General features: G+C 46.8%; 1 protein-coding gene across 10 annotated transcripts in view; it reads right to left on the bottom strand.

Annotated features, from left to right (window-relative positions):
- The window catches only part of LOC146202865 (uncharacterized), an 87,377-nt gene that overhangs the window by 47,557 nt on the left and 12,293 nt on the right, over positions 1-27,527 (bottom strand). For all 10 annotated transcript variants that reach the window (XM_084588387.1, XM_084588388.1, XM_084588389.1 and 7 more), the window contains exons 8-10: positions 23,596-24,257; positions 23,153-23,277; positions 21,053-21,177 (exon numbers count right to left, since the gene is read on the bottom strand). In XM_084588387.1, the coding sequence (XP_084444513.1) occupies positions 21,053-21,177; positions 23,153-23,277; positions 23,596-24,257 (912 nt within the window). The remainder of the gene's footprint in view (positions 1-21,052; positions 21,178-23,152; positions 23,278-23,595; positions 24,258-27,527) is intronic.

The following is a 27,527-nucleotide window of genomic DNA, read 5'->3' as shown; positions in this document are numbered from 1 at the left end:
CATGTCACAGCACACGGGCGCCTTGCTTTTCACCTCCATCGAAAAGAGGCTGCCGAGGCCGGCACTCAATCCAGCATCCTCGGGCACAGTAGTTGAGCACCCTAACCACTGTAGCACCATGGTGGGGCCAAACAATCTCACTAGTGAGAATAGCCAGAAAGTAGGTTACAAAACACATCTACATCAACACACACTTGATATGACCATGCACACTCTAGTACGCCATCGGTCGTGTATGCAGATGTAAAGTTAAACCAGAAAATCTGAGAAATCAGGAAAAAAAAAAAGGTAAAGAGGTGTATGCCCCCTCCATTTTGCCTAGGGCAGCATCCTCTTAAAGAGGAAAAATAAAGGCATGTATATTACGACTGGCCAGAAGTCTAGATCAACACTCCACAAATTATCGGATGAGGTAGACAACCCAAAAGAATTGCAAAATCTGACGAAAAAAAAGGGAAGCTTAATATAAACTGCTCTAAGTGTACTTCAGTTAAGATAAACTTTCCCAGTGAGTGCAAACCATGATGGCACCAACCAGTGGAACTAGCGGGTGCAAAACCTTCAAAAAACCTTCTACTCAAGAAAGCAGAAGCAATATGTCTACATGCCTGCGTGAGCACGGCACAGTGAATAAACTTGCCCAGACCTAGGTATTGGGCGTATGCTATGCATTTCCTCCAGCAGACTAAAAGGCACAAAATGTACCTGCTTCTGACTTAATGCAGCCCCAAATTTTCAAATAATGCGGCACTGCAATATTTCTCAGAGCAAAACAGAGAAGGTCAGATATCAGCACCCTGAACGCACTGCCTGTGGTGAATGGCAAGGTACGTTGATGCACCTGCTCATACAGTTAACAGCTACGGTGCGGATAACGAGAGAAAAAGAAAAGTTACCAAACTAGAAACTTCCTGTGCCCTCGCAGCCGGAGAGGAAGAAACAAAAAAAAAAAGAACAGCAGTTGCTGCCGAAGGAAGAAAAAGAACTGCTGAAAAAAAGTGAACAGGAAGGAGTTGATGCAGAAGCAATAAAATAAGCTGCTGAAAAAAAAAAAGGCACCAATGGTGTTCGCAAGTAAAATGATGTAAGCTTGTTTTATGCCCTTACTACTCAGCTCAACTCATGCATAATGCATTAAACTCTATTCGCAGTTACTTTGGTGGAACCATTCTATTCAATGATTCATGAGACATATTTGGACACACCTAGCGTGCCGACATTTTTATTTTTCTAGTCACTTCAGTTAACCCTGAAAACTACCGTATTTACTGGCATAATGCTCGCACTCGTGTTACGCTCGCACCCCCAACATTGGGCGTCAAATATTTTTTTTTTTTCCTCGCATAATCATCGCACCACCAATATTACCACCGCGAGAGTCGTATACTAGTAGTAACAAGAGCCATCTTTGGAGCGTACTGAACCTAGCTGACCTCATGTGCATGCGCTACCAGGCGGCGATAGCGTGCTCGGGTAAATCATCGGTTATGGTTTTTTTTTTTTACCTCCATGATGCTTGTAGTTGCCATTCTGCGAGGTGTCTCTGCGTCTCGTTGTCATTGTTCCTTCGTTCCGTCTGCGTTGCTTGCTTTGTTCCGTCTACTGTGTTCTTGGTGCCGCATTGCGGTGGGGCAGTACGCAAGTTATACAGCTGCTTTTAAGTTGAAAGCTTTCGAGTACAGGCTACAGCATGGCAACCGCGCTGCCAGCGGGCACTTCGACGTCAACGAGTTCTGCAAGTTACTAGAGACAGCGATTGCAGTGTCGACACGAACTCGGATCAAGTCTCTGATCAAGAGTAGAACTGTACGGTCTCCTGTGAGCATTATACCACGAAACGCGGGAAGTGATGATGAGGCTGCGTGCTGTAATAGTGCTTTAGCAATTTGTGCTTTTGGCGACCCTACTTTTATAACAAGGGTAAGTTCTGCTTGATAGTAATGTTTTGGTTACGTTTACAATAGCTGACCTACGAATCCCGATTTGCACCTATTTAAACTTGCTTTTAGCGCTCCAAAACATTTGCTCGAAAATTTTCTCCGGAAAATTATCACACCCTCCTACTTAGCATCAATTTTCCGCAAAAAAATGTGCGAGCATTATGCGAGTACATACGGTATAACAAGGGATACAGACTTTCCCGCGTTACCATGCAATACAGCACGGATGTCCATCCACGGCGGATGGGAAAAGGGAAACCTATGCGAGGCGAATCGCTCTGCGCGCTGTTCAGCAAAAATGAAAAACGACAAGAAAAAAAAGCTAGTGGCAAAAAATATAACGGATCATGAGAGCAGTAGCTAGGTGGCACCAGCCACCACCCGATGCAATGGTCAAGGTCACCTGAACATTCCAAGCATTCTAGGACAGCGAATTGATTTGCACTGCTGCCACTGGGAGCATTTAATTTTTCCAGTCCCGAACTATTTGCCGATAGGCCTCTGCTTCCGCTCTGACAGGAAGTAGAGTTATGGTCACATGAATTTGAAAGCTCCCAGCTTCCTGTATCGTTTCCTTTTACTAGACAATGCCCACCATCAGTCATCACAATGCAGTTCTTTCGCAGTGATGCTACGTGCACATTTATCCTTTGGCGGGCATGTAATACAAGAGACAGATAACAGAGTTGCAGTTAGATTGATGCTTTTCACAAATGGAGCGTGACATGCCTGAATGTGCAGCATTTTAAAGAACCCAGTTTGGCAGGGTTTGCTTGCCGATGCTGCTTGCAATTTCTTCCAAGGGTCCAGATCACTGCACACAAATGCAGGTGACAGCGCTTGCAAAAGCATTTACAACAAGCATTAGCTGCTCCAGCACACAACGCAGTTTGCTTGCAATGCTTTTAGACCTGCGCGCCGAAAAAACCACGAAACAGGTGACACACTTCTGGACAGCATGAACAATAAATCCTTGCTTGGGGCTCTGGACACTTCAAATTCAAGACAAGAAAGCAAAGATGCAAAGCTAGAGCTTGTGTCATTGTTTAGCACACAATATCGTCTGCAGGAACACAAAAAGTACTCAGAATGTGCTTGGAGTATAAATCAATATGACTACTGGCACGGGAACTACTGGTAAACGGAGCTTCTGGGCTGCCCAAGGAAAATCGAACGGTGGACACCTGCTAGCAAGCACTCCAGGACTGCCAGAGACTGAAAATCGAACGTGCCCACTGCTGTACCGTGGATGCACTGGCTACATGCCTAATTTGTCCCGCTTTTTTGTAGTGTGACGATGACAGCGCGCAAGTCGTGTGAATAAGCGCTCGTTGCTTTGTTCGACTGTGCTTGGGCCTGTTTCTGCTGCTGTCACCCTCCACAATGATGGCAACCGCCACTCCAGTGAAGCGACCACAGCAGCCAGCAAACAATTTAAGAAAAGGTAGAAATACTAAAGGAGCTGAGCAAAAGAGTTTCTCGACAGATCATAAAAAATTATGGCATCATAAGTAGTATGTGAAATGACTAAGTGAAGAATCGAGCAAAAACATGTTCGACAGTTGCAAATTCACTGGAAAAAGAAAATGCTAGAGGACGGCTGCAAACCCAAAGCTACGAGGCTCTGTTAAGGTGGATAAGACATATGAGTAGCGGAAAAGCTTATCTGTCAGTAAGCGGAAGGATATGTACAAAAAATGCAGGTCGACTTGTTCAGTGCATCTGAAGGATGGCTCGCTTGCTTCAAGGAAAGGCATGGATTGGTTTTTCGGAGTGTGCGCGAGAAGCCAGCGGTGGACAAAGATTGCAGTGCTGACTGGAAGGAAACCTAGCTTCCCCAGTACCTGGCTCCTCATAAACCTGCCAAGGTTAATGCAGACGAGACTTCACATATTTCTGCTTCGGTCTGCCTCTGGTATTTACCGACAGGATACGAGTTTTGTACAGCAACCTCCTTTCGCCATAACAAGGAGAGTTCACCAGGATTGCCCCTTGTCGCCTGCACATTTTGTCGGACAAAACCATCACATTTAGGGGTGACCTGTGCGTCGGAGGCAAGAGGAGCAAGGAGCATGTGGCCGTGCTTTTCGCATCGAACATGTTGGGCACAGAGTGCCTGCCGCTCCTTGTCATCAGGAAGGCAAGCCACCCAAATATTTTTTTTACAACATTCACCGGTTGCCTGTAGAGTACAGAGCTTGTAGCGCACAGCGATGCTGGAAAGCGGGTGCGCTAAGATAGGTGTTCCCAGCCGACGAAAGAAGACAAAGTTGAATGGCATGTGCTCAATGCGCACGCATGATACCAGCTTTCAGTTCGAGAAGCCTGCCACGCTGGTCATTTTGTGTGTTTTGTTCTGGTACTCCATTGCAGCCCCCTAAATTCCCTATAGTGGCGACTCCGGCCTATTAAATGACTGACCCCAGCCACTTACCTCCCTCAGGCGACCTTCCGCCTAATGCTACCTTGTGCCCACGAGACATCGCGGCTATCCAGCTCCACCTGCCGACATTCTGGCCCAAGCATCCGCAGATCTGGTTCGCCCAGGTGGAAGCCATCTTCCATCTGCACCCCGCCACCTCGGAGGCATCTTGGTTTCGTCGCTTTCCAATCTGCCTACTGAGGTGGCTCAAGAGGTAGTGGATGGCATCCTTAGAAACTTGGGTGATACTCCGTATCAGCGACTTAACTCTTTCCTGCCCATGGGAAAAGTGACTGGTTTTGGGTGGTGTCAACATTTTTTTCTTTAAGCTCGCTTCGTAGAGGGCTGTCTAGTATCAAATTATAGAGGAGGAATTCCTCTTCACTATGGTATTAGTGACAATCAACATATTTATTGAGTGAGAGATGAAAAAAAGAAGTGGTTTGGCTTGTGGGGTTTAACATCCCAAAGTGGCTCAGGGTATGCGCCGTAGTGGAGGACATGAAAATCTCGACCACCTGGGGTTACTGACATTGCACAGTACACGGGCGCCTTGTTTCTCAAAAAAAAATTTAAGTAAAAAAAAAACGCACAAAAGCATCAGTTTCTTGACACAAAAAATAAAAATTTTTCAAAATATTTGTTTTTCACAACAGGGACTAATGAAACATTGCAGCAAATTCTAGCTTTCTGTCTACAGTATTCGCTGGGTTAGGAAAGAAAACAGTAGTCGAGGTCGATTATGCCGAGACTGACCCCTGGCTGTCCTCTAGAGGAAAACTACTCCCTGCGTGCCACCTGTGTGCCGACGATAAGTAATACTGCCCAAAAGGCTGTCACCCAAAGACTGCCAGATCCAGCCACGGTTCCGTTCGAGAACTGGTTTTTTTTTGCTGCTCCTAATTGTTTGCCTGCGTCACGTCCGGCATGACCCAAAACTTCCGGAGGCAGCTCCGCATTTTTCATCTACAGTCGAACCCGGATATATCGAACTCGAAGGGGATCGCGAAATAGTTCGATATATTGATAATTCGATATACAGAAATCTGCTTGTGACGGCACTTACGATGCGAAAAAATGATACCGTATTTGTCGCGTAATCAACCCACTCTCATAATGAACCCACCCTCCACTTTTGCACCCGAGAATTTGAAAAAAAAAAAAAGAAAATGCGTTAAGGCCAGCTCGTTCACATGCAAGCGACTGAGCGATCTCAGTGACGAGCGGCAGCGACAGAGCGAAAATTTTCAAACTTGTTGGAACTGCGTCCCTCTCGCCGCTCGAGCCACCGCGGCAGCTCAAAACAAGGTTTCTGTGTCGCCGCGGAGGCAGAAATCGCGAGCATTTTCGCTTGCATGTCGATGGCGCGCGTCCGTCCCGTTTCGGTCGTCTCATCCACAGCTCATTGGCAGCGTGCCAAGATGCTGCGCAGCGATAATGTCAGGGCGCGTTTATCTTTTGATAGCTCCTGGGTGGCGGGGAGCGAACTTGGCAGAGTGCCCGAGATGGCTTGATTTTACAAGCCACGCTGCGCTTGGTGCGGGCGTCATGATCGCAGCAACTGACCGCGTGCTTTCGCTGATTCATACATGCAAAGATAAACGATTAAAAAGAAGAAAATAAACATCCCCCCCCCCCCCCCCCCAAAAAAAAAACCTGCCGCTTCTAAACGTCCGCAGCCACCATATCTTACGCTACGCCGCGCGTACAGCACGATAAGAAAGGATGACTCGCAAAAAAAAAAAAAGAGCTGCCGCTGCTTAACATCCACAGGCGCCATAGCCACGTCCGCCGCCGTGCCGCCGCACGCAGAGGGTTCGCAACACACGCTGGAGAAAGCGTCCGACGTCTGTCTGAAAACGGGCTGAGCTGGCTGGGCGCATGGATTGCGCGTGCTGAAGGAGAGAGTTCGGCAAAAGAAAAGACCCACGCACATGGCTTGCAAACGTAATGTGTTGGCGCACGGGAGACGACAACTGCGATGCGCGCGCCTTTGGGGAATGGGCGCGGCGCTGCCCAGACCAGCCGTCGCCGAACTGTCCCCTCTCATTCCTTCCGCGCGTGGCTTGAAAACGTCACGCGGCAAATGGCCAAGGGTGATGCGATCGTCTTTGAGGAAGGCACACTTTCCAGTGCGTGCGTGCGGAGTTCGATATATCGAACGACCGGTTAAATCGAGTTCGATATATAACGCGGCTTTCCTATACTTTTACATGGGATTTTCAAGGGGATATTTCGTGAATTCGATATAACCAAAATTCGATATATCCGGGTTCGATATAACTGGGTTCGACTGTATATCACGGGGCGGGGCCACCACTCCGAGAAGAACAGTTTTGCCAGCCGGCGCAGAAACCTCGACAAAGTGGTTCACTTCGAGAGGGAGCCGTTCTGAGCTCAGAGTAGGCTAAGGATGCTGCCCCACTACATAGGCAGGCGCGAACACACCGGCACAGTGCCCGTATCAAGCAGCTTGTTCGTACACGCAACGGCGGCAGGAAATCTTCGGTCATAGAGCTAGCGTGATTCGGACTGCATCACTACGGGCGTTGTAGACCTCGTTCTTAGGACATTTGCCATTCTGTGTGAAAGAACTTCACAGCGAGCGAGGAAGCAGATGCCGCCGCTGCGTGTGCGACACCATCTAGCGGTGGAAAAGGTACTCATGAGCCAAGATAATTGCTCGGCAGTTGTTAAAAAAGCCTATTATTCACTAGTTTGCAGTACTATGTAATCATTAGATTTATTTTGTGTCTAATGCCACTTCGGTACACATGCTTCGTACCAGAAAAAGCCACACGCTCGTGGTGAACACACCTACGATTTGACGCCATCGCAGATTAGCCGCTGCCTTTCCCGTCCTCCCCGCGAAGCAGCGCCCGCTGTCTTGCCGACGTCAAATTGACGTCATCTTGAAAAAGAATGGTGGATGCGGCCTTCAGAACAGTGATGTTTTCTGATCAGCGTGCAGAAAAAGCGGAATTCTCGGGGATGAAGGCGAAACTTATCGGCGCATGGCTGTCGACGTTCCGTGTTGGTTTGACGTTTCGCTGTCAGTGATAAAGTCTGAAGAGCTGAATTCGTTATTCCCCTATCACGCCCTATCAGTGTAAGGCGCTACATTATTGGGGACACTTAAGCTCATCCATTAAGGGTATGACGCCAGAGTGTAAGCTACCAGCCCACATATAAAATGAGAAGGGTCAACTCTGCTGAATCGAATGTGGAGGGAAAGCATTAGCTGCGGGTGACCGAGCATTCTCCTCCTTCTTCATCTTCTTCGCGGCTGTTTAAGGTCATTCGTGACTGCGGCCATGGACTACATGACTGGCTGAAACCTGGCTTAATATTGCTTTCGCAATAAAACCAAAAACAAAGCTGAAAGAAGAGTTCTATTTCCCACTGGATGACGCCACTTGTCAAGGAGCGCTTCGAAAGCGGGAAAATTCGAATTGTGAAACCATCGATAGTGGTCTATCGATGGGAATAGGCGCAGGCAGGAAAGAGTTAAGCAGTGCATTCTGGACTGCACCACGGCGTCTGTGACTGCGCGTCTCCAGCAGCTGCTCACCTACGAAAAGCTGGGAGACTACCGCCCTTCCCAGCTACTCACTAGCATGCGGCAGCTCCTGGGCGAAAGCAACGCCGACTCGAACGGCGCACAGTTGCAAGAGCTCTTCCTGCAGCGCTTGCCACAGTCCACTTGCCTCGTCTTGGCTGCTGCGGGGCATATGACCTTTGACCGCCTCGCCCCGCTAGCTGATCGAATCCATGACGTGACTTCCCCTTCCGTCGCCGCCCTCTTCTCTCCACCAGAGTCCACAGTCATTTCACAATTAGAGACACGGATCCATCAGTTGGCCGCTTCTCTCAATGCCCTTTGGACGTCCTCTCATGCCTTTTCATAGACATGGACCGCACTTCAGGTCTGCGCTTCCTCGTTGACACTGGTGCCGAAGTCAGCGTTCTGCTGTCCGCCAAGGCTCAGCGTACTTCCGACTCACCTAGACTTACTCTGGGTGCGGCCAACTCAACCTGCATCGCCATGTATGGTCTCTGGTCCCTCACTCTGGACCTTGGCCTGCGGCGCAGGTTTCGATGGGTCTTCATTGTCACCGACGTCCATCAATCCATCCTTGGATTAGACTTCTGGACGCATTTTGATGTGGACGTCAGCATGCGCCGCCACCGTCTCACCGACAGCACAACGCGCCTTTCCATCACTGGCGCTATATCGGCTGTTGCTTCCAGTGGCATCCACACGCTGATCCCATCATACTCGTACACCCACGTTCTCGCAGACGTTTCCGAGGTCACGAGACCTTGTAATCTCCACCAGCCACCCAAGCATGGTATAACCCATCACATGTCACACGTGGTCCACCAGTTGCTTCTCGTCTGTGCCGCCTCTTTGGTGAGCGTCTAGCGATTTCTAAATGGGAATTCGACCACATGCTCCAGCTGGGTATTATTCGTCTTACGTTTAGCACTTGGGCCTCACCGCTCCATCTGGTGCCCAAGCAAAAACCGGGTGACTGCCGTCCGTGCGGCGACTACAGGGCTCTCAACACTCACACGATCCACGAGAGCTATCCCCTTCTACACATCCAAGACTTCAGTGGACATCTGGACGGATGCAAGATCTTTAGTAAAGTGGACCTTGCAAAAGCGTACCATCAAATCCCTGTTGAACCGGCTGACATCCCGAAGACAGCCTCCGGCCTGTTTGAATATGTGCGCATGCCCTTTGGGCTACGCAATGCAGCTCGAACTTTCCAGAGATTCATTGCTGAAGTGACGCACAAACTCCCGGCTGTCTTTGCCTACATCGATGACATCCTAGTCGTGAGTCGTACTCTTACAAGATCACGAGCGTCAACTCCAGGAACTCACAATGCCTCCAAGAATTTGGCTTGGTCGTCAACCTGGCACAGGGACTTCGTCCATTGCCTTCTCACGTCCAAGTTGTTAAAAGATTTCCCAGCACCCACTACCCTACGTAAGCTCCGAGAGTTCCTGGCCCTACTTTTTTCCCGACGCTTCATCCCACACTGCACTGAGCTTCTTCACCTCCTGATCGACCTTCTTCACACAACCAAATCCTCCTCTTCTGCAATTTCCTGGTTTCCCGAAACTCAGGCTGCTTTCACGGCTGCAAAACAAGCCCTCACCGATTCGATCCTTCTCATCCACCTTAGGACTTCCGCGCCCACTCGTATTGTGGTGGATGCTTCTAGCATGGCCATTGGTGCTGTTCTTCAGCAGAAAATCGACTCCGAGTGGCACCCACTGGGGTTCTTCTCTCAGAAGCTCCAACCTGCCGAGACTCGCTACAGACTATTTGGCTGTGAGCTGCTCCCCATCTACTCCACCATCCAGCATTACCGCCACTTCTTGGAGGGCCAGCCATCATACGGTCTTACGGATCATAAGCCTCTGGTGTATGTGTTCCGTACTAACGTATGTCACTCGCAAACTTCGTCAGCTGGCCTACATATCGGAGTTCGCAACAGATATTCGGCACATCAAAGGCATGGACAATGAGGCAGCCGATGCACTTTCATGCATTACCTCCATTGGCGTGTCTACATCTGCTGTGGACTGGAAATGTCTGGCTCAGGCACAGCTTAAAACCCAGAGCTTCAAGCCCTGCGTGACCACCCCCGTGCCCTCCATCTGCAGCTCGTGCCTCATCCGCTTGCGACCGCATTGCTCTGGTGCGACATGTCATTGGCTCTACAGCATCCATTCCTTCCGGAGGCCTTTCGTTGTGCCATTTTTCACTCATTTCATGATATCTGCCATCCCAGCATAAGAGCCACATAGCACCTCGTTACCCAACGGCACGTCTGACCAACATTAACACCGACGTTCGCCAGTGGGCCCACTCGTGCCTTGCTTGCCAGTCCGCCAAAGTGGGCCGCCATACAAAGACTCCACCCCAGTCTTTCCTGCCACCTGGTTGTCGCTCTGACCATGTTTATCTGGACTTGGTTGGACTGCTACCTCCCTCTAATGGCTGCAGTACATTCCGACGATGATCGACCGCTTCACTCGGCCCGAAGCAGTGCCCATTCTAGACATTATTGCGGAAACAGTTGCCAAAGCCTTCATTTCAGCATGGGTTTCCCACTTCAGCTAACCCGGCATTGTTATCGCGGCCGTCAGTCCAAATGTGCCTTCTTCACTTTTTTCATCCATCTGCTCGGCACGAAACACTGCCGCACTACAGCATACCATCCCTGTGCCAACGGCAAATTCATTGGCACAGTCGAGCGGCTCCATCGTTAGCTCAAGACTGCCCTCACTGCTCACCTTGATCACCAGCACTGGGCTAACCACCTTCCTATGATGCTTCTTAACCTACGCGCCATTCTTCATAGTGACCTTCGCTGTTCAGCAGCCGAACTCATCTTCAGTGCACTCCTGCAGCTTCCCGGAGACTTCTTATTCCTTCCTTCGACTCCCTCGTCTCAAGACTGCATTCAACACCTGCGCCCAGTCCCGCCTCAATCATCTGACCGTCAGGTCTTCGTGCAGCCGGACTTTGTGTCCTCGATGCATGTTTTTCTAAGGCAAAACGCTGTAAGAACACCTCTTACTTCCTCCATACAATGGCCTGCACCGCGTCCTCAACAAGAGACAAAGTTGGTGACTATCCTGCTGGAAGGTCGAGAAGAAATCATCTCCTTGGATCGCCTCAAACCCGCATACATGAAGACACCTCCCAAGGACCTCCCCTCGTATGTTGCTGGCGTATCTGCTGACCTGCCTGCTGCCTTGGCATCCCCATCCCTGCCCCGTCGGTGCATATATGTCGCCATTCCGTCTGGGCAGGGGGCCCTGCAACGCACAGCAACACTGTAAAGTAGAGGTGTTAAGATCGACATTCCCAGCCGGAAAAAATAGAAAATAAAGTTGAATGGCACTTGCACGGTGTGCACACACGCAAGGCACGAGCTGTTCGGTTTGAGAAGCCTGCCACACTGGTCGTTCTGTTCTGGTGCTACACTGTGACCCCGCAAATTCTCTACAAGCTAATCCAAAGGCCTGGATGACTGATATCTTCCAAACTTGGCTACGGCAGTTCGATCGTCCCTTTTCCGCTAAAGAGTGGAAGGTTTTGATTGTAGTTATCAAATGCAGCGCGCACGCCATTGTGACGGGGCTGGAGTGCATCGAGCTAGTATTTCTGCCTCCGAACACAATGGCGGCTTTGCAACTGCTGGATCAAGGAATAATCTAGCATGCGAAAAGCAGATACCAAAAGCATGTGCTGGAGCGGATGCTGCTGTGCAAGGAGGCCGGCTGAGATTATGACCTAAACCTGCTCAGCGCTATTCACATGTTTAGCACATGTTTGGAGCAACACGTCAGCAGATGTCATGGCGAATCCTTTCAGGCACAGTGGATTCATCTGCCCCAACAACTGAGGCCATCCAAATGAAGTCATGCCCAACGACTGAGGCCGTCCAGATGAAGCCATTCCTGAAGACCCCCCAAAGCCTACTGAAAACATAGATGACGAAGATGGTGTCCAGCTTCATGAGTACATTGCAATATATGATAATATTGCTGTTGCTAGCATGCTGACCGACGACGACATATTATCAGAAGTTCTCTATGAAGGCGGAAATTGTTCCGATGATGAAAGCCAGGAGCAGCCGATGTGATGTCGCACAGTGGAAGATGCCGCCAAGGTAACCGTTGCATCGGAGGAATTTTGTGTCTGATCATGCGAAAGTGAGCGTGTGCACCAGCACGAATTTTCTATGTTCCCTTAGCCTCTCATTGAGGCATCTGCCTGTCTGCCCCATGTTGTCGGCTCCTGAAAACTGGCGACCCATTGCTCTCGTTGTAGAACAGAAGACGATCAACAGGACTCGAGAGATAACCATTGTGTACCAAAGTTCACCAAAACTAAGGTGCTGGCCGGCGCAAAAGACAGTTTTAAAAGAAAAATTATCAAAGCATTCAAGATGATTTCGGGGGAAGGGGAATACGTGAGTGTTCCATCGGTGACGCTCAACAGGAAGGAAATGATACTGCTTCGTTCAGAAAATTAGACAAACAGATAGACGCAATTTGCCATTATTTTAGTTTTATTTTTCCTTCTAAATATTTCCTTGCATTTTTTCTGAATCTTCTGTTTTCTTGTTCTTATTGTAACCCTACGTTCATTGTGATGCTTTCTTCTTTTTCGTATCACAAATAACAGCCAGTACATAGTGAGCGCATCACCGGTGTGAATGTCTTGCTTTAATCTCTTGTGTGTGTGTTATGTTTGTATAACTATGCAGCGCCAGAGATCTTCGGAGTCGTCTAACCAACTAGCCCGCTCTCAAGTACTACAGAGTGGCTTGTTGGGTGAGTTGGTTGAACATTATGTTAAAACAGCATTATAACACAGACAGATAGTGATTAGAGCGCCCGTCTCGGCTGTGGGAGCTGGTCAGTTCAAAACCCAACGCTGGAAATCCGCCGGCAACAGTAGGTACAAGCGTCCCACCACCTGGCACTCGGCTTTCCTAGGGGTGTGCGCTTGGGAGGAGCTCTGCAAACCCCACTGTGCCCCTGATGGGCCAAATCTAGCTTCAAACAACCTCGCAGTCTGCAAAGGTGGTTCATGTTCATCTTGGCTCTCACTTTGAGCCTTGGCATCAGCAGCAACGTTTCCAAAAAAAGAAAAAAAAAAGGACCACATAATAAGCCCTGTCACTGTCCCATCGGCGCAACTATTTGGGCCATGACCCCTTTCCCAAGCGTTTCACCCCAGAAGACCCGAGCATCAAGCCGAGGGAAATCTTGTACCCACTGAAAACCGGTGGGTATGCGGCGGTGCCTGGGATCGAACCTGGTGCCTCCCGAATGCAAGGCGGATACTCTACCACAAGGCCAGCACTTCGGATCAGCGCAATGTGTGTTTATCTGTTTCTATCTATCCGTGTTCTAGCGCTGTTTTAACATAAGACTGTGGGAAGCGTACCGAGCTCCCCTAGAGAGTGATGGAGAAGTTTTGCGACCATAAATAATGCTGCAACAACCTTCTGGGTGCTGTCAACGGAAGCGGAGGGGAAGCAGACATAGGGGGTGCCTGCGTGGCTCTGCACCCATGCACACATATCGCATAATATGACCCTACATAAAAAAGAACAATGCCCACACCACACCCAAGACTCACCCAGGCTGAAGCTGTGGCATGGCATCAACTCCAGAGTTGCGTAGCTTAACCTGTATCACAAGCATTTGTTCTCGCGTGCCTGCTACCAAGAAAAATAACCGAGCTGCCCAACACCACCAACCTACTCTCTACTATTCCGTTTGGACCTACAGAATGGCAGCTGCCGGTGTTCCACCCATGACCCTCCCACCCCCTCCTCTTGCCATGATGCTTTGTCCAGCACAGAGCTGACTGACCAATGCCGCCAGATTGAGCAAGCTGAGAAAGCTGGGAGGATAGCAGTGGCCAACTGGCTATGGACTGAGAGCACTTCTTTGTGAGAGTACTCTCAACAGCACCAGCCCGCAAGACCAGCGACAGCTGCTCTATTGGGCCAGCAGCATCCCACGGTGGCACACTGAGCCCTGGACTTAGGGCTCAACTCCACTCAGAAAGACAAGAAAACAATCCAACGGAAGTTTTTCCTCCTCCTCCAAGGTCTCAAAAAATGAAAAGACGACTGGGAAATGAATTTTCTGCCTACTGCATCATGGTGGAACAAAATTGTTTGCTCCGTAAAAGGAGCATCTTTTAGTAGTACGGCAAGAGGGAGCACTAAAAGCGAAACATAGCATTCGAAAATGAAGCAAGTGTTTCAAGAACAGCTCGCAAACACCGTGGTTTCTAGAATTAAACTGAAAAAAAGGCAGCCATTACTAAGGGCCAGAAATGACGCAGAAACTGGAGCAATCGGCGGGCTGGGGCAAGCGTAGTCCACTGCCACAAAATCATTGGAAAGCGTGACAGCTCCAAATGCAGTTTGAAGCGAAAAATGCTAAAAGCCGGTGTCATAATCGCAGCTCACCACGTGCTTTCATCGATTCATACATGCAAGAATAAACAACTCCCGCAAAAAAAAAAAAAAAAAGAAAAAAAAAAAAAAAAAAAAAACTGCCACTTCATAACGTTCGCAGCTGCCATATCTTACGCTACGTCGCGCGTACAGCACAACGATAAGAATGATCGATTTTCGCAAAAAAAAAAAAAAGAGAGAGATATATCTGCTACTTCTTAACGTCCGCAGGCGCCATAGCCATGCCAGCCGCCGCACGCAGAGGGTTCGAAACATATGCTGCAGAAAGCGTCCGACGTTCTGTTTGAAAACGGGCTGAGCTGGCTTGGCGCATGCGTAGCGTGTGCTACTGTGAACGAAAGCCGAGAGAGAGGAAGGAGAGAGATAGTTCGGCAAAAGAAAGGGCACACCCTAGTGCTTCGCCCTATTGCGTTTTTCCCTTCTCATTTCCACTGGTTCTTGTTCATTCACGCACATGGCTTGCAAACTTCACGTGCTGGAGCTGGGGAAATGATAACTGCAGATGCGCGCTCCTTTGGGGAATGGGCACGGCGCTGCCCTAGACCAACCGTCGCCGAACTGTCCCCTCTCATTCCTTCCGCGCGTGGCTTGAAAACATCACGCGGCAAACGGCCAAGGGTGATGCGATGTTTGGGGAACACTTTCCAGGGCGTGATGCGGAGTTCGATATATTGAATTGAGTTCGAAATATGATGCGGCTTTCCTATACTTTTACATGGAATTTTCAAGGGGATATTCCGTGAGTTCGATATAACCAAAATTCAATATATTCGGGTTCGATATATCCGGGTTCGACTGCATTAGACCTCATTTCAATTGGCCTTTATATGTAAAAGGCACAAGGGGCTGATTACCAATTTTGTTTGGTTTATCTGTTGCAGCAAGCAAATTGTTTTTGGGCCCTTTATTCCAATCTTGCACTGTTTCTACAAAAAAAGGAATGCATAAAACCCCACGCATAATATGCGGTTTTTTTTTTTCAATTTTATCATATCAGATTTCCAGCTCATATTATATGAGAGTCTGAACAAATTTCAGCCTGAATTGGCAGTTCATGCCTTGTTATTAATCAGCACCATCAGCATCAGGCTCTAGGCAAGAGGAAGCGCTATCTAGCAGTGGCATTGGCTGACTTTCGTTAATTTCGGTTTCCCCAAGCTGATCTTGCGATCCTCGCTGTCACAATGCCGCGACCCACACGCAAGGAAATCGACTGCACCTCGCACGATGTGGGGTGGTGAAAGAATCACTCTGCACATTGGGGTCTCTCACGGGCCTCTCCAGTCATGTTGGAGTATGTCGGTCACGCTTTAAAGAATGCAGGATGCCGAACACATTTAGAGGCAAAGAAGAAGATTTTCTATTGAATTATGTTGCCAGCAAGGGACTCTCGGCAGAAGTACGCACTGGACAACGACAACTGCGAAAACCCTGAATCTGAGAACACTTCCTGGGCACACACGCTGCATGCCTACATGAGGTGCTGACGCGAACAAGCACGAGTGCGACACGTGGTCGGCCACTCGTGCGCTGCTGCCCTGTGTCCGAGCTGGAAGCGGCCCACTAGTTTTAGAGCAACAGGAGGATCATGTGACATTCACGATGGCCGGGAAAAATGTGTGGCTCTTCTCATGGTGCATGACATTCTCTGACAAGGCAGGTTGGCGCGAAAAGGGGGGCAAACCAGCACTAGCCCATGAAGGTTCATGGCACTGTGACGCTTGTAGCAGAGTGGCATTGGATGTGAAAACGCGGACTGCGTACGCCTCGCGGGGTCACTCCAAAATGTAATGCAAATAAATACTTTGGTGATCTTTCCTCGGTGAAAACGTTTTTTTCCATTTTTGCTATCCCGAAATTGCATCACATATTATATGCAGGTTCATATAACGCACAGGCTTTTACGGTACTTCACGCAGTCTAATAACGTTTTTCTTGTACGTGCTTGGAATTCTTGCTGCGCCTTATTCGGTATGTGGGCTCTCTTTATATACCGGTTGCTTGTCAATCGAAAAGACTATATATGAAGGCATAGAAATGAGTTAAGTGTGTCTGCTTTACCCTTAAGGGGAGACGCGGGTCTTAGAACGGCTGAAAATGGTCAAAAAATCGATTTTGAGAAACACCCACTTTCTGAAGGTTTAACCTATCGAGCACCTGCACTCAAATTATTAATGCTGAAATTGGTCAGGAAATGCGATAAAATCGGTTTTCAAAACATCACGGCAGCCGCGAAATGCCCCCCGAGAATAGAACATTTGTTCGAAATTCCCACGCGCCTTCCAGCCGGCCGATCGCCGCCATCTTGGGCTTGGTTTGAAGCTGTTTTCTTTGTGCGCAATTTGCGCTATCTCAAAATGGCGTCGCTCAAGCGGTACGCCTGCGAGCGCCGGTTTTCCAAAGGCCGTTTATGGTCTCTGATTGGCTGTCACGCGGCGCGCTTATGTCTCCTTGACTGGCCTGACCAGCGCTTTTTTTTTTTTTTAAAGCATTCGTCACCGTGGCCGTCTCTTCGTATGCGTCTGCGTTTGAGCTCGCATTTCTCGAAGCACCGTTCTGTGCCGATCGAATTTTTTGTAATTTTTCCCCTTGCGATCGAGATGCCGGACAACGGTAGATTGTAACCGTGCACGCAACGAGCCTTTGGAAGCCGTAAGTAACAGGCATGGAACAAAAGCCAGAAGGCGCGGGTCGCAAGCGTGCTGTTGGGACTCATCCCGGATCACGATACACTGATGCCGCCGCCGCGTACTACTCTACGGCTGAGCCGACGCACTGTGTTGAGCCGTCGACGCAAAGTCCGTTTTGTCGCGACCCAACGCGAGTTTCACCGTGGCCTCAGCACGGAATGCGATGCCAGTACAGAGTTCGCGATTGTGGACATGAAAGCATTAATAACTTTATTGCGCACACGAAGCGCGGAACCTGCGGCGAGATCGCAAAGATGCGAGCAGTCAATCGCACGAACGTCACAACGGAGCTTTTCAGGGCCATTCAACTGTTTGCCACAGGCCCCCTTGGCACGGGACCGCTAGTTCCCTCAAGAAACCGTTTGCAGGGCTCAAGATATTATACTTCGAGCTGGACATCCTAGCCCCATGACTCTTTGGTTTTCTTTTTTTTTTTTTTTTTTTTACAATTTCGTCATGTACACATCTTCAAAAAAATATTTAGGAAATGTTTCGTTGAATGGAATAAGACACTTTTTGTTTTGTTTTGCAGGGGGGCAGATAGGGAACACTGAAATAAAATCTGCACTTGAAGATTCCACCCAAAATTTTCTGCAGTCAGAGTCAAAACTTCAAATGCGATTTTCTCAACTTCCTATTTTTTCCAACATGACTAGCCTTACGGAACTTTTCATTACGTTCTTATGGTACAATTTTAATAAGTCTTACACCGTTGCATTCAGGAAGAACTGAACTGTGGAGCTATGCTATTTTTATGTTGCTAGGTTGAACATATCAAATTTGGGGGAGAGTAGTGTCAGCTAACTATATTTAAATATTATGGGGCATTGGCATAATTGGACATTTTTATATGGTAACGCACCTCAGTGATAATATAAATAGCATAGCTTCACATGGCAGGTCTTTGGCTACAGCTACATTTTAATCAGAGCCAAATAATATTGAGGGAAAGTGTCTTAATCACCCGTAAGAAATGACCTAATTAGGCATCAGTTATGTTTCCATAGTATGAGAACTAATTGAGATATAGTAAAACAAATTATATTTTTGAAAACAGCAGGAAGAAATACATATACACACCGAATTTCATTGTGATATCTCTAATAACAAAGAAATTTGTTTCAAGTACAGTGTCTCCCCTTAACTGAAGGGTTGGTAAATTTGCTTTGTCACAAAATGGAGAAGCTGAATGATGTTTTCAACAGAGAAGATAAATCGGAGTGCACATCTTTTTACTAGTTCTAAATTTCATATTAAATACTGACCGTGCAAATCCCAAGGCTCACAGGCATACTCCAAAATTGGGTGCAACAAAATCTCAAGTGATTAGCTTTGTCTCAACCAATGAAGATTTAAGTGTTCATTTTATGTACAATTTTTTATTGGCATTACTGATCAAATTTACAACGTACAATGTCCAGCTCAAGTTTGAAGAAACAATTACTCCCAGATAATTGTACTGTTACTCAGTTAAGTGTATTACCTTGTATTCAAGTTATTCAAGAATCCGCCTTTTGCGGGAGGATGTGGCGCCATCATGCGGGAGCGGGTGAGAAACACATTGGACGGCAGTGTAGCAGACGACACGAAAGCGCACTATACGAAATGGCCACGCCAACTTAGGCAGAAAGCGAAAGCTTCCCCCCTTTTTTGGCCTCGGGGCGGAAAGTAGTGACAGTGATTGCAGCATATCATGTTCACGCAATATGGGGGAATGTAGAGAGTTTTCACAATCCACTCATAATGTACGTACGCATATACTATCTTCGTATTGTAAGAGCGTGTAGCGTGGGCCGTGTTCAACGTGACAGAATGAGACGCTTTCAGCATGCAGATTTTCGGCAGACAGGAGAGCGCAGGAGCACAAAGAGAGAAGAGAGAGAGAGAGGGATCTCAAAGGGCAAAGCAGCCAGGGGTTTGTTGATGCTGCAGAGCTAGGTGGAATCGTCTCCTGTGACTTCGAGCAGCGCATATGCGCGGGGTGTCTTGAGTTACCGAGCACAATGCGGTAACCGAGGCGCCGTCATGGTGCAATGGCGTCGCTTCCTCCTTGCGTCATCTACAAGCGTGCAGCTATAGGATTTCATCTATGAAGCTCGGCAGAGAGGCACATATACACCCCTCCTGAAAAGGGCATTGTCCCGGCCGGAATGCACACCTGCAGGAAACGTGCGGCATTTTCTGGCAACGGATGATTCAGTGCTATAGCCAGTTTCTGCCCTTAGGAGTCAGAACGGATGTGGTCGCAGTGGTGAAAAGGTTCTCGGTGCGCTGAGAATGGTCATTCCGTTGTGAAAGGATCCACAACATTCCTTTCTGCCTCCGCCACGATTTCTGCAGAATCAACAACTTGGCGACACATGTGCATCTCCTACATATCGGATGCGCATCTCGGTCAGGAACCAACCCTGTTCTACGTCCAGAGCGATCCACTCTGCAAGGGAACGAGCATGAACCCTCCAGGAGACTCATTTATTGTGCCGCGTGGTTTCCTTGCCGTTGAAAACGGTTGGACGAAGACGAAGGTTATCAAGCTCCCTAACGAAGTGCATCTGATTGCGTACACCGAAGGAAAAAAAAAACGGATGCTTGGGCGTGCACGAAGGCGAGCCTTTAATTAAAAAAAAAATACTGTGCGTCATGCAAAAGTGTCAAGTGCGGCATATGCTCCGAGCGGCAAAAGCACAGATGCTACAGGTATGTATGCATCTAAACGAAATATGCATGATGAAAAGTACCTACTGAAATTTTCACCCAGGCTGTAGCGCGCCAGTGATAGCTACAATGAGGATTTCTTCGGTGCGTGATTGCTTTAGTTGCGCCAGGGCCCGAAGGCCATGTATTTTGTCGTTTTTTTTCTTTACGTGCGAAAGGGCTAGGTAGCTTAGATATCACAGGCGGCTGTGTGCGCTAGGCCGTAATATTTAGCATATTTTATCGTGACTGCCACCTCACTAACAAGAAAAAAAATACGGCGTTTTAATGCACTGCCGTTCGCGAACCTCATGACCAGCTCAACCACTCGGCTCGCGAACGGCGGTACATCAACGCCCAATTTTTTTTCTTTTTAGTCAAGCGGCAGTCGCGACAAAACATGCTAAATATTACAGTCTAGCGCACACAGCCACCTGTGATATCTGTACTACCCGGCCCCTTCGCACATAAAGAAAATAAACGACAAAATACATCGCCATCAGACGCACCGAACAAATGCTCATTGCGGCTATCACTGGTGGGTTACAGGCTTGGTGCAAACTTCGGTAGATACTTTTCATCATGCACATTTCCTTTAGATGCATACATACCTGTAACGAAGTGTTTTTCGCACAGTCGAGAGTATGCAGTCGGTTGCTAAGGTCGGCCATTCACATCTTGACTCTTGGTGGCCCTAATTCAAGCTTCACGTCGTTGTTGGCCGCGGCTCGCCGAAGGAAACCTGAAAAACCGCGTCTTGCATCTTGGTACGCTTAGAGAGTGGCAACCGTATGCAGCAGATGTGGTTGGCATAACATAGCCAAGCCTGTGACGGCCACCGTGCCGCCCGGTGCCGCCAGCCCCCGTGCACTGGCAGCGCCGAGAAACACCGTCGATGCCGTCCAATGTGTTTCCATCGGTCGCCGCTACGACTTCGCGCAAAAGGCGGATTGTAACAGACAAGAACAAAAAGAACCCCTCAGCCCTCCAGACTTCTCATGCGATATGCCAAACTGGTGGCAGTTAGCAATTAATGATCCAATCTATTTAACAATACAAGAAGTTTGCAACACACATTTTAGTTTGATTAGTAATTTTCTGCGGTTAACCAAGTCAAGAGCTTTTCTGAAATCTAAAAAAATAATGTCAATTTGTCCTTCATCATCAGTTATTCTGCAAAAGGCATGCACTGCTTATACTGGAATGGGAAACATACTGGAACTTTACCTTTAAGGCCAACACAAACAAAACGCACAGTAATAGCACACTTACACCCTTGATACCACAGTACAGAGCTTGTTCGGGGAGCGATGCAAACTGGCGATCAAGGGGGCACAGATTGTTGAGGTCCACGGTGTCAGTGTTTCCAAAGTCCACATAGTAAACCACGACATAGCCTGCAGGAGTAAAAGAACACAAAGATTTTAAAAAAAATCATCCATACAAAATCAGGAATATACACTACCTTGTTCAGATACTTATTTGACTGCAACTATATAAGGCTAAGAAATCGCACACCATCAAAACAGCCAATGGCATGTCAAAGCATTTCAGAAAGCTAATGACCTCTAATGAGAAACTCTGGGGCTTTTAGCAGAGGGGCGATTTACTAATGTTGACATATACCAGTTTACTGGACACCTCCTACACAGGTGCAGTGGCCGCAATTGCCCACCCCCCCCCCCCCCCCCCCTGTCAATGCACATACGCAGGAGGCAACTGGTAATCCCACTCTTGCCGTATCTATTAACATTATTTCGGAGGCAATGAAACGCCATTCTTAACCTGCCCCATGCATGATACATCTCTGACTAGTGTTTCTGAGAACTAAAATCTCTGCCTAACATTATCTTACGAGCTCCGATGGCAAATCCATATTAGCATTACTTCAGAAGCATTGAAATTCTATTCTTCCTTAAAAGACACTTGCAACAAAATTACTGGTTTACAGGAGAACTTATATGCCGCAATACTGAACTTCTCTCCTGCCATTTCAGTATAGTTCTCAACAGCAGAGTGATGGCTGAGACATTGAGTTGACAGGTCACATGAGGCACTTAAATATTGATGACACGGCTGTTGTGTCTTAATTATTGAGCATCATTACACAGAAAAACAGGCAATCAAAAAAAAAACTGGTAGCAGCTTAGCCATGGCTGAACCGAGTTAGATGAGCAATATATTGTTTTTGCATGTTTAGCACTTTTTAAATCCTACTCATCAAGACCTTTTCAATAATATACGACGACATAGTGCTAAGTGCAGTTTTTTATCAGACTTAGGTAATTAACAGCAATCATTCAAGACCTGAAATTACTCTTTTAAGAGGGTGTTAAACCGTACTTTTATTAAGCCTATCACTCTGCTTTGACTGTTTAGGTTATTAAAAAGCGAATTTATTATTGATATGTTCTCAGTCAACCCTTATCCCTAACTACTCTCAATACTTCCTCTAAACACGAAGTGAATAGTACTTGTAGAAAGATCCGTGTCTCTGCCTATCCCCCTTTCTTATGGAAATTTCATTGCTTTCTTTATGGAAAAATGGAAAAACTGCGGTTGTGTAGCCACTATAAATATCTTCCAGCATTTCCATTTATGGCTCATCTACACCCTGATTTGCAATGACTGTTGAAGTCCAGGCAGAGTCAAATGCTTATCATAATTAATGAATACTATGTATAGGGGTCAGTTATACTGTCATGATGTTGCATTAGGCCCATTTCACGAAGGCACCTGCCAGCCGCCGGCGATGTGCTGAGGCCGTAACTGTCAGAACGGTTGATGCAACTGACTGGATGTGCTGAGGCCGTAACCGCCAGAATGGTTGATGCAACTGACTGGAGGGTCTCCTCTGAGATCTGTATGACACTTTATTTGTATCCAACTGCAGTGTCACATAGGGCCTTTCATTCCCACTGAATTGTTGTATCCAGAGTAGATGTATAAAACCAGAAGTGTGCTATGAAGAAAAGGTAGTCTGTCATAGAAAAAGCTGAATTAACTGCATGGAAACTAATGCATGCTTTGTATTTATTGCAGACCTATGATTTATTCCTATGTGCATCTTTTAAAGCCCTCTTCAGAATGATGCGCAGCACATTAGAAAACATGAACAGTCACTTAGATTATACATGCCAACCATGAAAGTGCAAAGATTAAAGCAAAGGACAAATAAACGCTTTCATTCTTGTCTTTCTTCGTGCTTTCACGATTAACATGGTAAACCAGCTCACCCAACCGCAGTAATTGTGCAGAAAAACAGTAAATAATTTGTTTTTGTTTTTTCTCTCCTGCTGCTTCGGTTTCAGTTTCAAGCATCGACCGACAGCTGTGACATCACAGACTATGACAGAACAGTGACTGATATACCTTGGAACACCCCCACAATCTTTGCACGATACCAGCGGCCATCTTCGGTGTAGAATGCTGCACAGCTCATACCTGGTCTAGCTGTGAACCCCTGGCGTTGAGCAGCAACGCAGCTGTAATGTTCACTGCGAATACACAGCACGACATGAAAAATACACATCAGTAAAATGCAAACAAAGCAAACTTTCAGGAAACAAAGATTTAAACGTGGCTACTTCCCATTAACAATAACAAGTTTATGCACAGGAGCATTTAGCCATAATAATCAACTGCTTGCAATGCTTGCACAAGAGAATTTTGCCGATCTCCTCCAGGTAGGTGTTTGTGTGTGCAAGGCAAATTAGCAGTGCACTTTTTTTTTTGCAACAATAGAATAATTCAGTGCCTGCTCCCAATCGTGACCTTGGACAATCTACTGCACATAAAGTAAGCTTGAGACTTACTGCAATTCTCTCGCAAAGGTCTCCAGTTGTTGTGCAGAAGTCGCCAGCTGAAGCCAAAACTCTGCAGGATTCTTGTAAAATGAAAGAACAACGTCTTGTGTAGTTCTTATAATGTCTGGATAATACAAAGGAATTTCATCATACTCCAGTATGCTTAATTCTCTTCCAGCCGCACTCCTGCGTACAAGTGACGTGCTTGGATTGAGTGCTTCTTGCGACGCAGTGAAGCTAGAAGTGTCACCTCCAGGTGCTTCAGTCTGGCCACTTTGGCTTTGTACAAAAATTGCTGCAGTAACAGCAACCCTTGATTGCGCTGCAGATGATACAATTTCAGAAACTTTGTTTCGTTCCCTCTGTTCTCTGCAATACTGATCAAAGCCAGTGACGGAGATCGGCCTAGCTGAAGGCCGCTGCTTCACTGGAACAGGCACACCAACAACGTCTGCTTTAGCGCGTGGAGTTATACGACGGTGTGCAATCACAACAGGCATCTTGCTAGCAATGCCAACTATTTTTGAGGATGCACCTCTGGAGGCTGCACGATCTGGGGGCAACACACTTGGAATGTTTCGCTGCAAACGCACAAAACTTGCAGCAGCTGAGGTGGTGATCTCCTCGCAGACAGACACATGTTGTGGTGATGCCTCTGAGGTGTTTTGCGGCTGAAAGAAAATTTTCAGGGTTTCAACTAAGGCTAAACAGAGTCAGATATGCAAAAGCACAGTTTAATTCAGTTTAGCTGTTGGTCAGTGTTTGTTTTTCTTTTTTTTTTTTTTTGTTCTAAGTTTCAATTTAATTACGCCCCCAGATATACACACATTAGGAAACTGGTTCACGTTTACGGCATCTTCTCTCCTGTTCAAACTCAGCCTGCCGGACACGGGCCTTTTCTTCGGCCAAGACAGTAGGAGGACTGCCACACTCTCCACTCCGGCGTGGTCTGACGTGCCATATTAATTACGCGGTGCGCCTATGCAGACAACCATAGCGCGCAGCAAGATGTTATTTATTTTCCTCGTTATTCTTAGGTTTTTTTTTTATCCTTTTATCACTAATTATCATGGATTATTTTATTAGTATTTGTTATTAATTACCAAATCATTTTTAGATACCCTATTAATGCTTTCATTAATTGGTTTACAGGAAACGAAAGGAGCAGTATCCGTCATGCTCTCTCTGGACACTTGAATAATATGATAATTGGTTCACAAGAAAAAAGAGCCGCAATACCTGTGGCCCATATACTGAAGGCCTGATTAGACTTCGTGAAATAGTGCATTCGCACTAAAAGTTAATCTTGCCGTCAGACCTGCAATCATCACAACTTACAACGCACACACAAGTTAAGATCTCGTTTCCATGAATTAAATACTATCTCTAACAAGAGATAAGTGGTCTGTAATAGCACAGAATAACTGTGATAAGTTGTGCTGTGCTTGATACACAAGAGAGTGCTGATAAGTCTTGAGCTTTAATAAGAAAAATTAACAGTAGAAGGATGCTAGTTATTCAACATCGTCAAGGCAAAGATGAAAACACTTTTGACATCTGCCATTCCACTCCTCTAGGTCCTCCAAGGAAATGGAATGTCACATACTTGAAATTATGGGCTCTTCATAACGTTTTCGAGAGCCTGAAATAGATGACAGCCTCTTCTCAATCAGGCAAGCACGGTGGATATCACACTATTTGAAATTTGATAATGGCTAGCTTCTGAACGGTTAAGGAAGCTTTATGCACTAGAGTAGCACTGCAAGAAAACAGCACTGCGCCCGACAGTTCTAGGACCTCTCTCTCTCTTTTTTTTTTGGGGGGGGGGGACACCCTGCGGTGTGGCGCAGTGGTTAGGGCACTCGACTACCGGGCCCAAGGATGCGGGATCGAACTGCGGCCAAGGCGGCCGCTTTTTGATGGAGGCAAAAAGCAAAGCATAGAAATGATTAATACCTAAGAACAATAACAGCCAGCACAGCTCTATATACAGACAGTGCAGTGGTAACCATATTAACTGAGCAATAACACACTAATGTGCATTTGCGTGTATTTTGGGTCGCTTGCCTGACCACCCAAAGCAGTGTCAAAGCACAGTGTCAATATCTGCTAGTTTGGCTCATGTTGCCTACTGGGATTCACGACTACTGGGATTCAAACTTAGCCTGTCACTCGTTTTATGGGAGCCAGCTAACAGCAGATACTGTGCTTCGATTAGCTTCTGTGCCCATTCCTCCTTTTTGCTCACCAAAAGCTTCTTATCATAGTATAAACTTTTCAATGTTGATCTCTGTACTTATCCCTGAGGAAAAGCACCCATTATATCTGGGCTATATTGTCGTGCATCCTAAATGTATCCACTGCACTCATTTACAGTATATAGCTGTGTAATGGCCGCATTCATGTAACAGCCGAAACCCTGGGAGCTTTGTAAAGCAAATAACAAAAAAGAACTAAGAATTATCCCTGTGTAAACCATACCAGTAATTACAATAAGGTTGGCAGTATCATCCACTGTGCGGTGCAAAAATTCCAGAATTTTTGTTTTAATAGTTAACTTCAGCCGGCAAGTGACACGAAAAAGTTATGCATGCCAATGAGAACATCGGGAACAGCCAAGAACAGCCAGTGCACGCAGTCTTGCCACAACTACCATACCTTCGCCTTCAACAATCACAAGCAATCTTGGAACTGGAACTTATCAATCCTCTCAGTTTGGTTCTGTGCCTCATGGATTTACTATCATCTCTTCTGCTAACTCATTCATGCAAGTATTTTAGTTTAATACTGTAGGGTTGTGCAAATATGAAAAATTTGGAATACAAATCGAATATGTTTGTTGTTATATACGTATCCGAAAAACTGATATTCAGAATTTTTGGAAGTTCGAAAATTACTGAATACATAAAAAAAATGAGTTTGCCACAGTTTCTCCACACAGCACACTCGACTGCAATGCTTTACAGCACAGACTAGCAGTGCTGGCAAGGCACTTGTCATAAAAGGGAAGGTTCCTCTTGACAAAACAGCCCCATCATGCTTTGGGGATGCTTCACTGTAATCCTTGAGCTCATGGAGTGTGCAGTCGAGCCCCTTCAAAACGTGACAGCACCTTTTGTGGAGAGGGGCCTTCCCTTATGTGAAGATGGCCTTCACGACTGTGTGCACTGAAAAAAACGTCATTCTCACTTCAATTTCATCTCAAATGCCGACAACTACCATGAAGGTGTTCATCAGATAAAATTTGATGCAAATGTTTTTCGGCAGTTTTTGCATGCCCATTTGATGAATAGGGGCCCTTCGCAGTGGTGCAGTGGTTAGGGCGCTCGACTTCTGTGCCCAAGGATGCGAGATAGAATCCCGGCCGCGGCGGCTGCTTGCTCGATGGAGGCGAAACGCAAGACAACCATTTGCAGGGCAATGGCAGTGAACGTTACAGAACCCCAAGTGGCCTAAATTTTTGGAGCCCTCCACTACAGCGTCTCTCATAGCCTGAGTCAATTTGGAACATTAAACACCACAAACCAAATCATTTGATGGACATTTTTTCTGATTCCTTGAAGGCCAAATTAACAAGAGTTCACTGTATTTAGCAGTGATATCACAGGCTCCATCCAATTTCATGCAGATCCTTCCTATGCAGAAAACCGGTTTAAAATTCTGTAAAAATTTATGCTGGGCTCAATTTTAATTTAAGTTAATATCAAATACATGTGAATTTCGAAATAAACAAGACAAACTATGTTTGCTATTTTGTACATTGCCTTTTTTTCCACAGATAAAATATTTGGTATTCGAAGGCACTTTTCCATATTTGTATCTAATCTGTATTTGAAATTTTTATATTCACACACCCCTAATAATATTTGAAAAAACAAGAAAAAAATAGTAATTTTTTTCCCTTTTTATCAGTGTAATGGTTACGAATTCGACTTTCACCC

Source organism: Amblyomma maculatum, chromosome 1, assembly GCF_055883805.1.
Source record: "Amblyomma maculatum isolate TAMU_Amacu chromosome 1, ASM5588380v1, whole genome shotgun sequence".
In the NCBI taxonomy this organism is placed as follows: Eukaryota; Metazoa; Arthropoda; class Arachnida; order Ixodida; family Ixodidae; genus Amblyomma; species Amblyomma maculatum.
The sequence above is the reverse complement of the archived record's forward strand: the minus strand, read 5'-3'. Positions and strand labels throughout refer to the sequence as shown.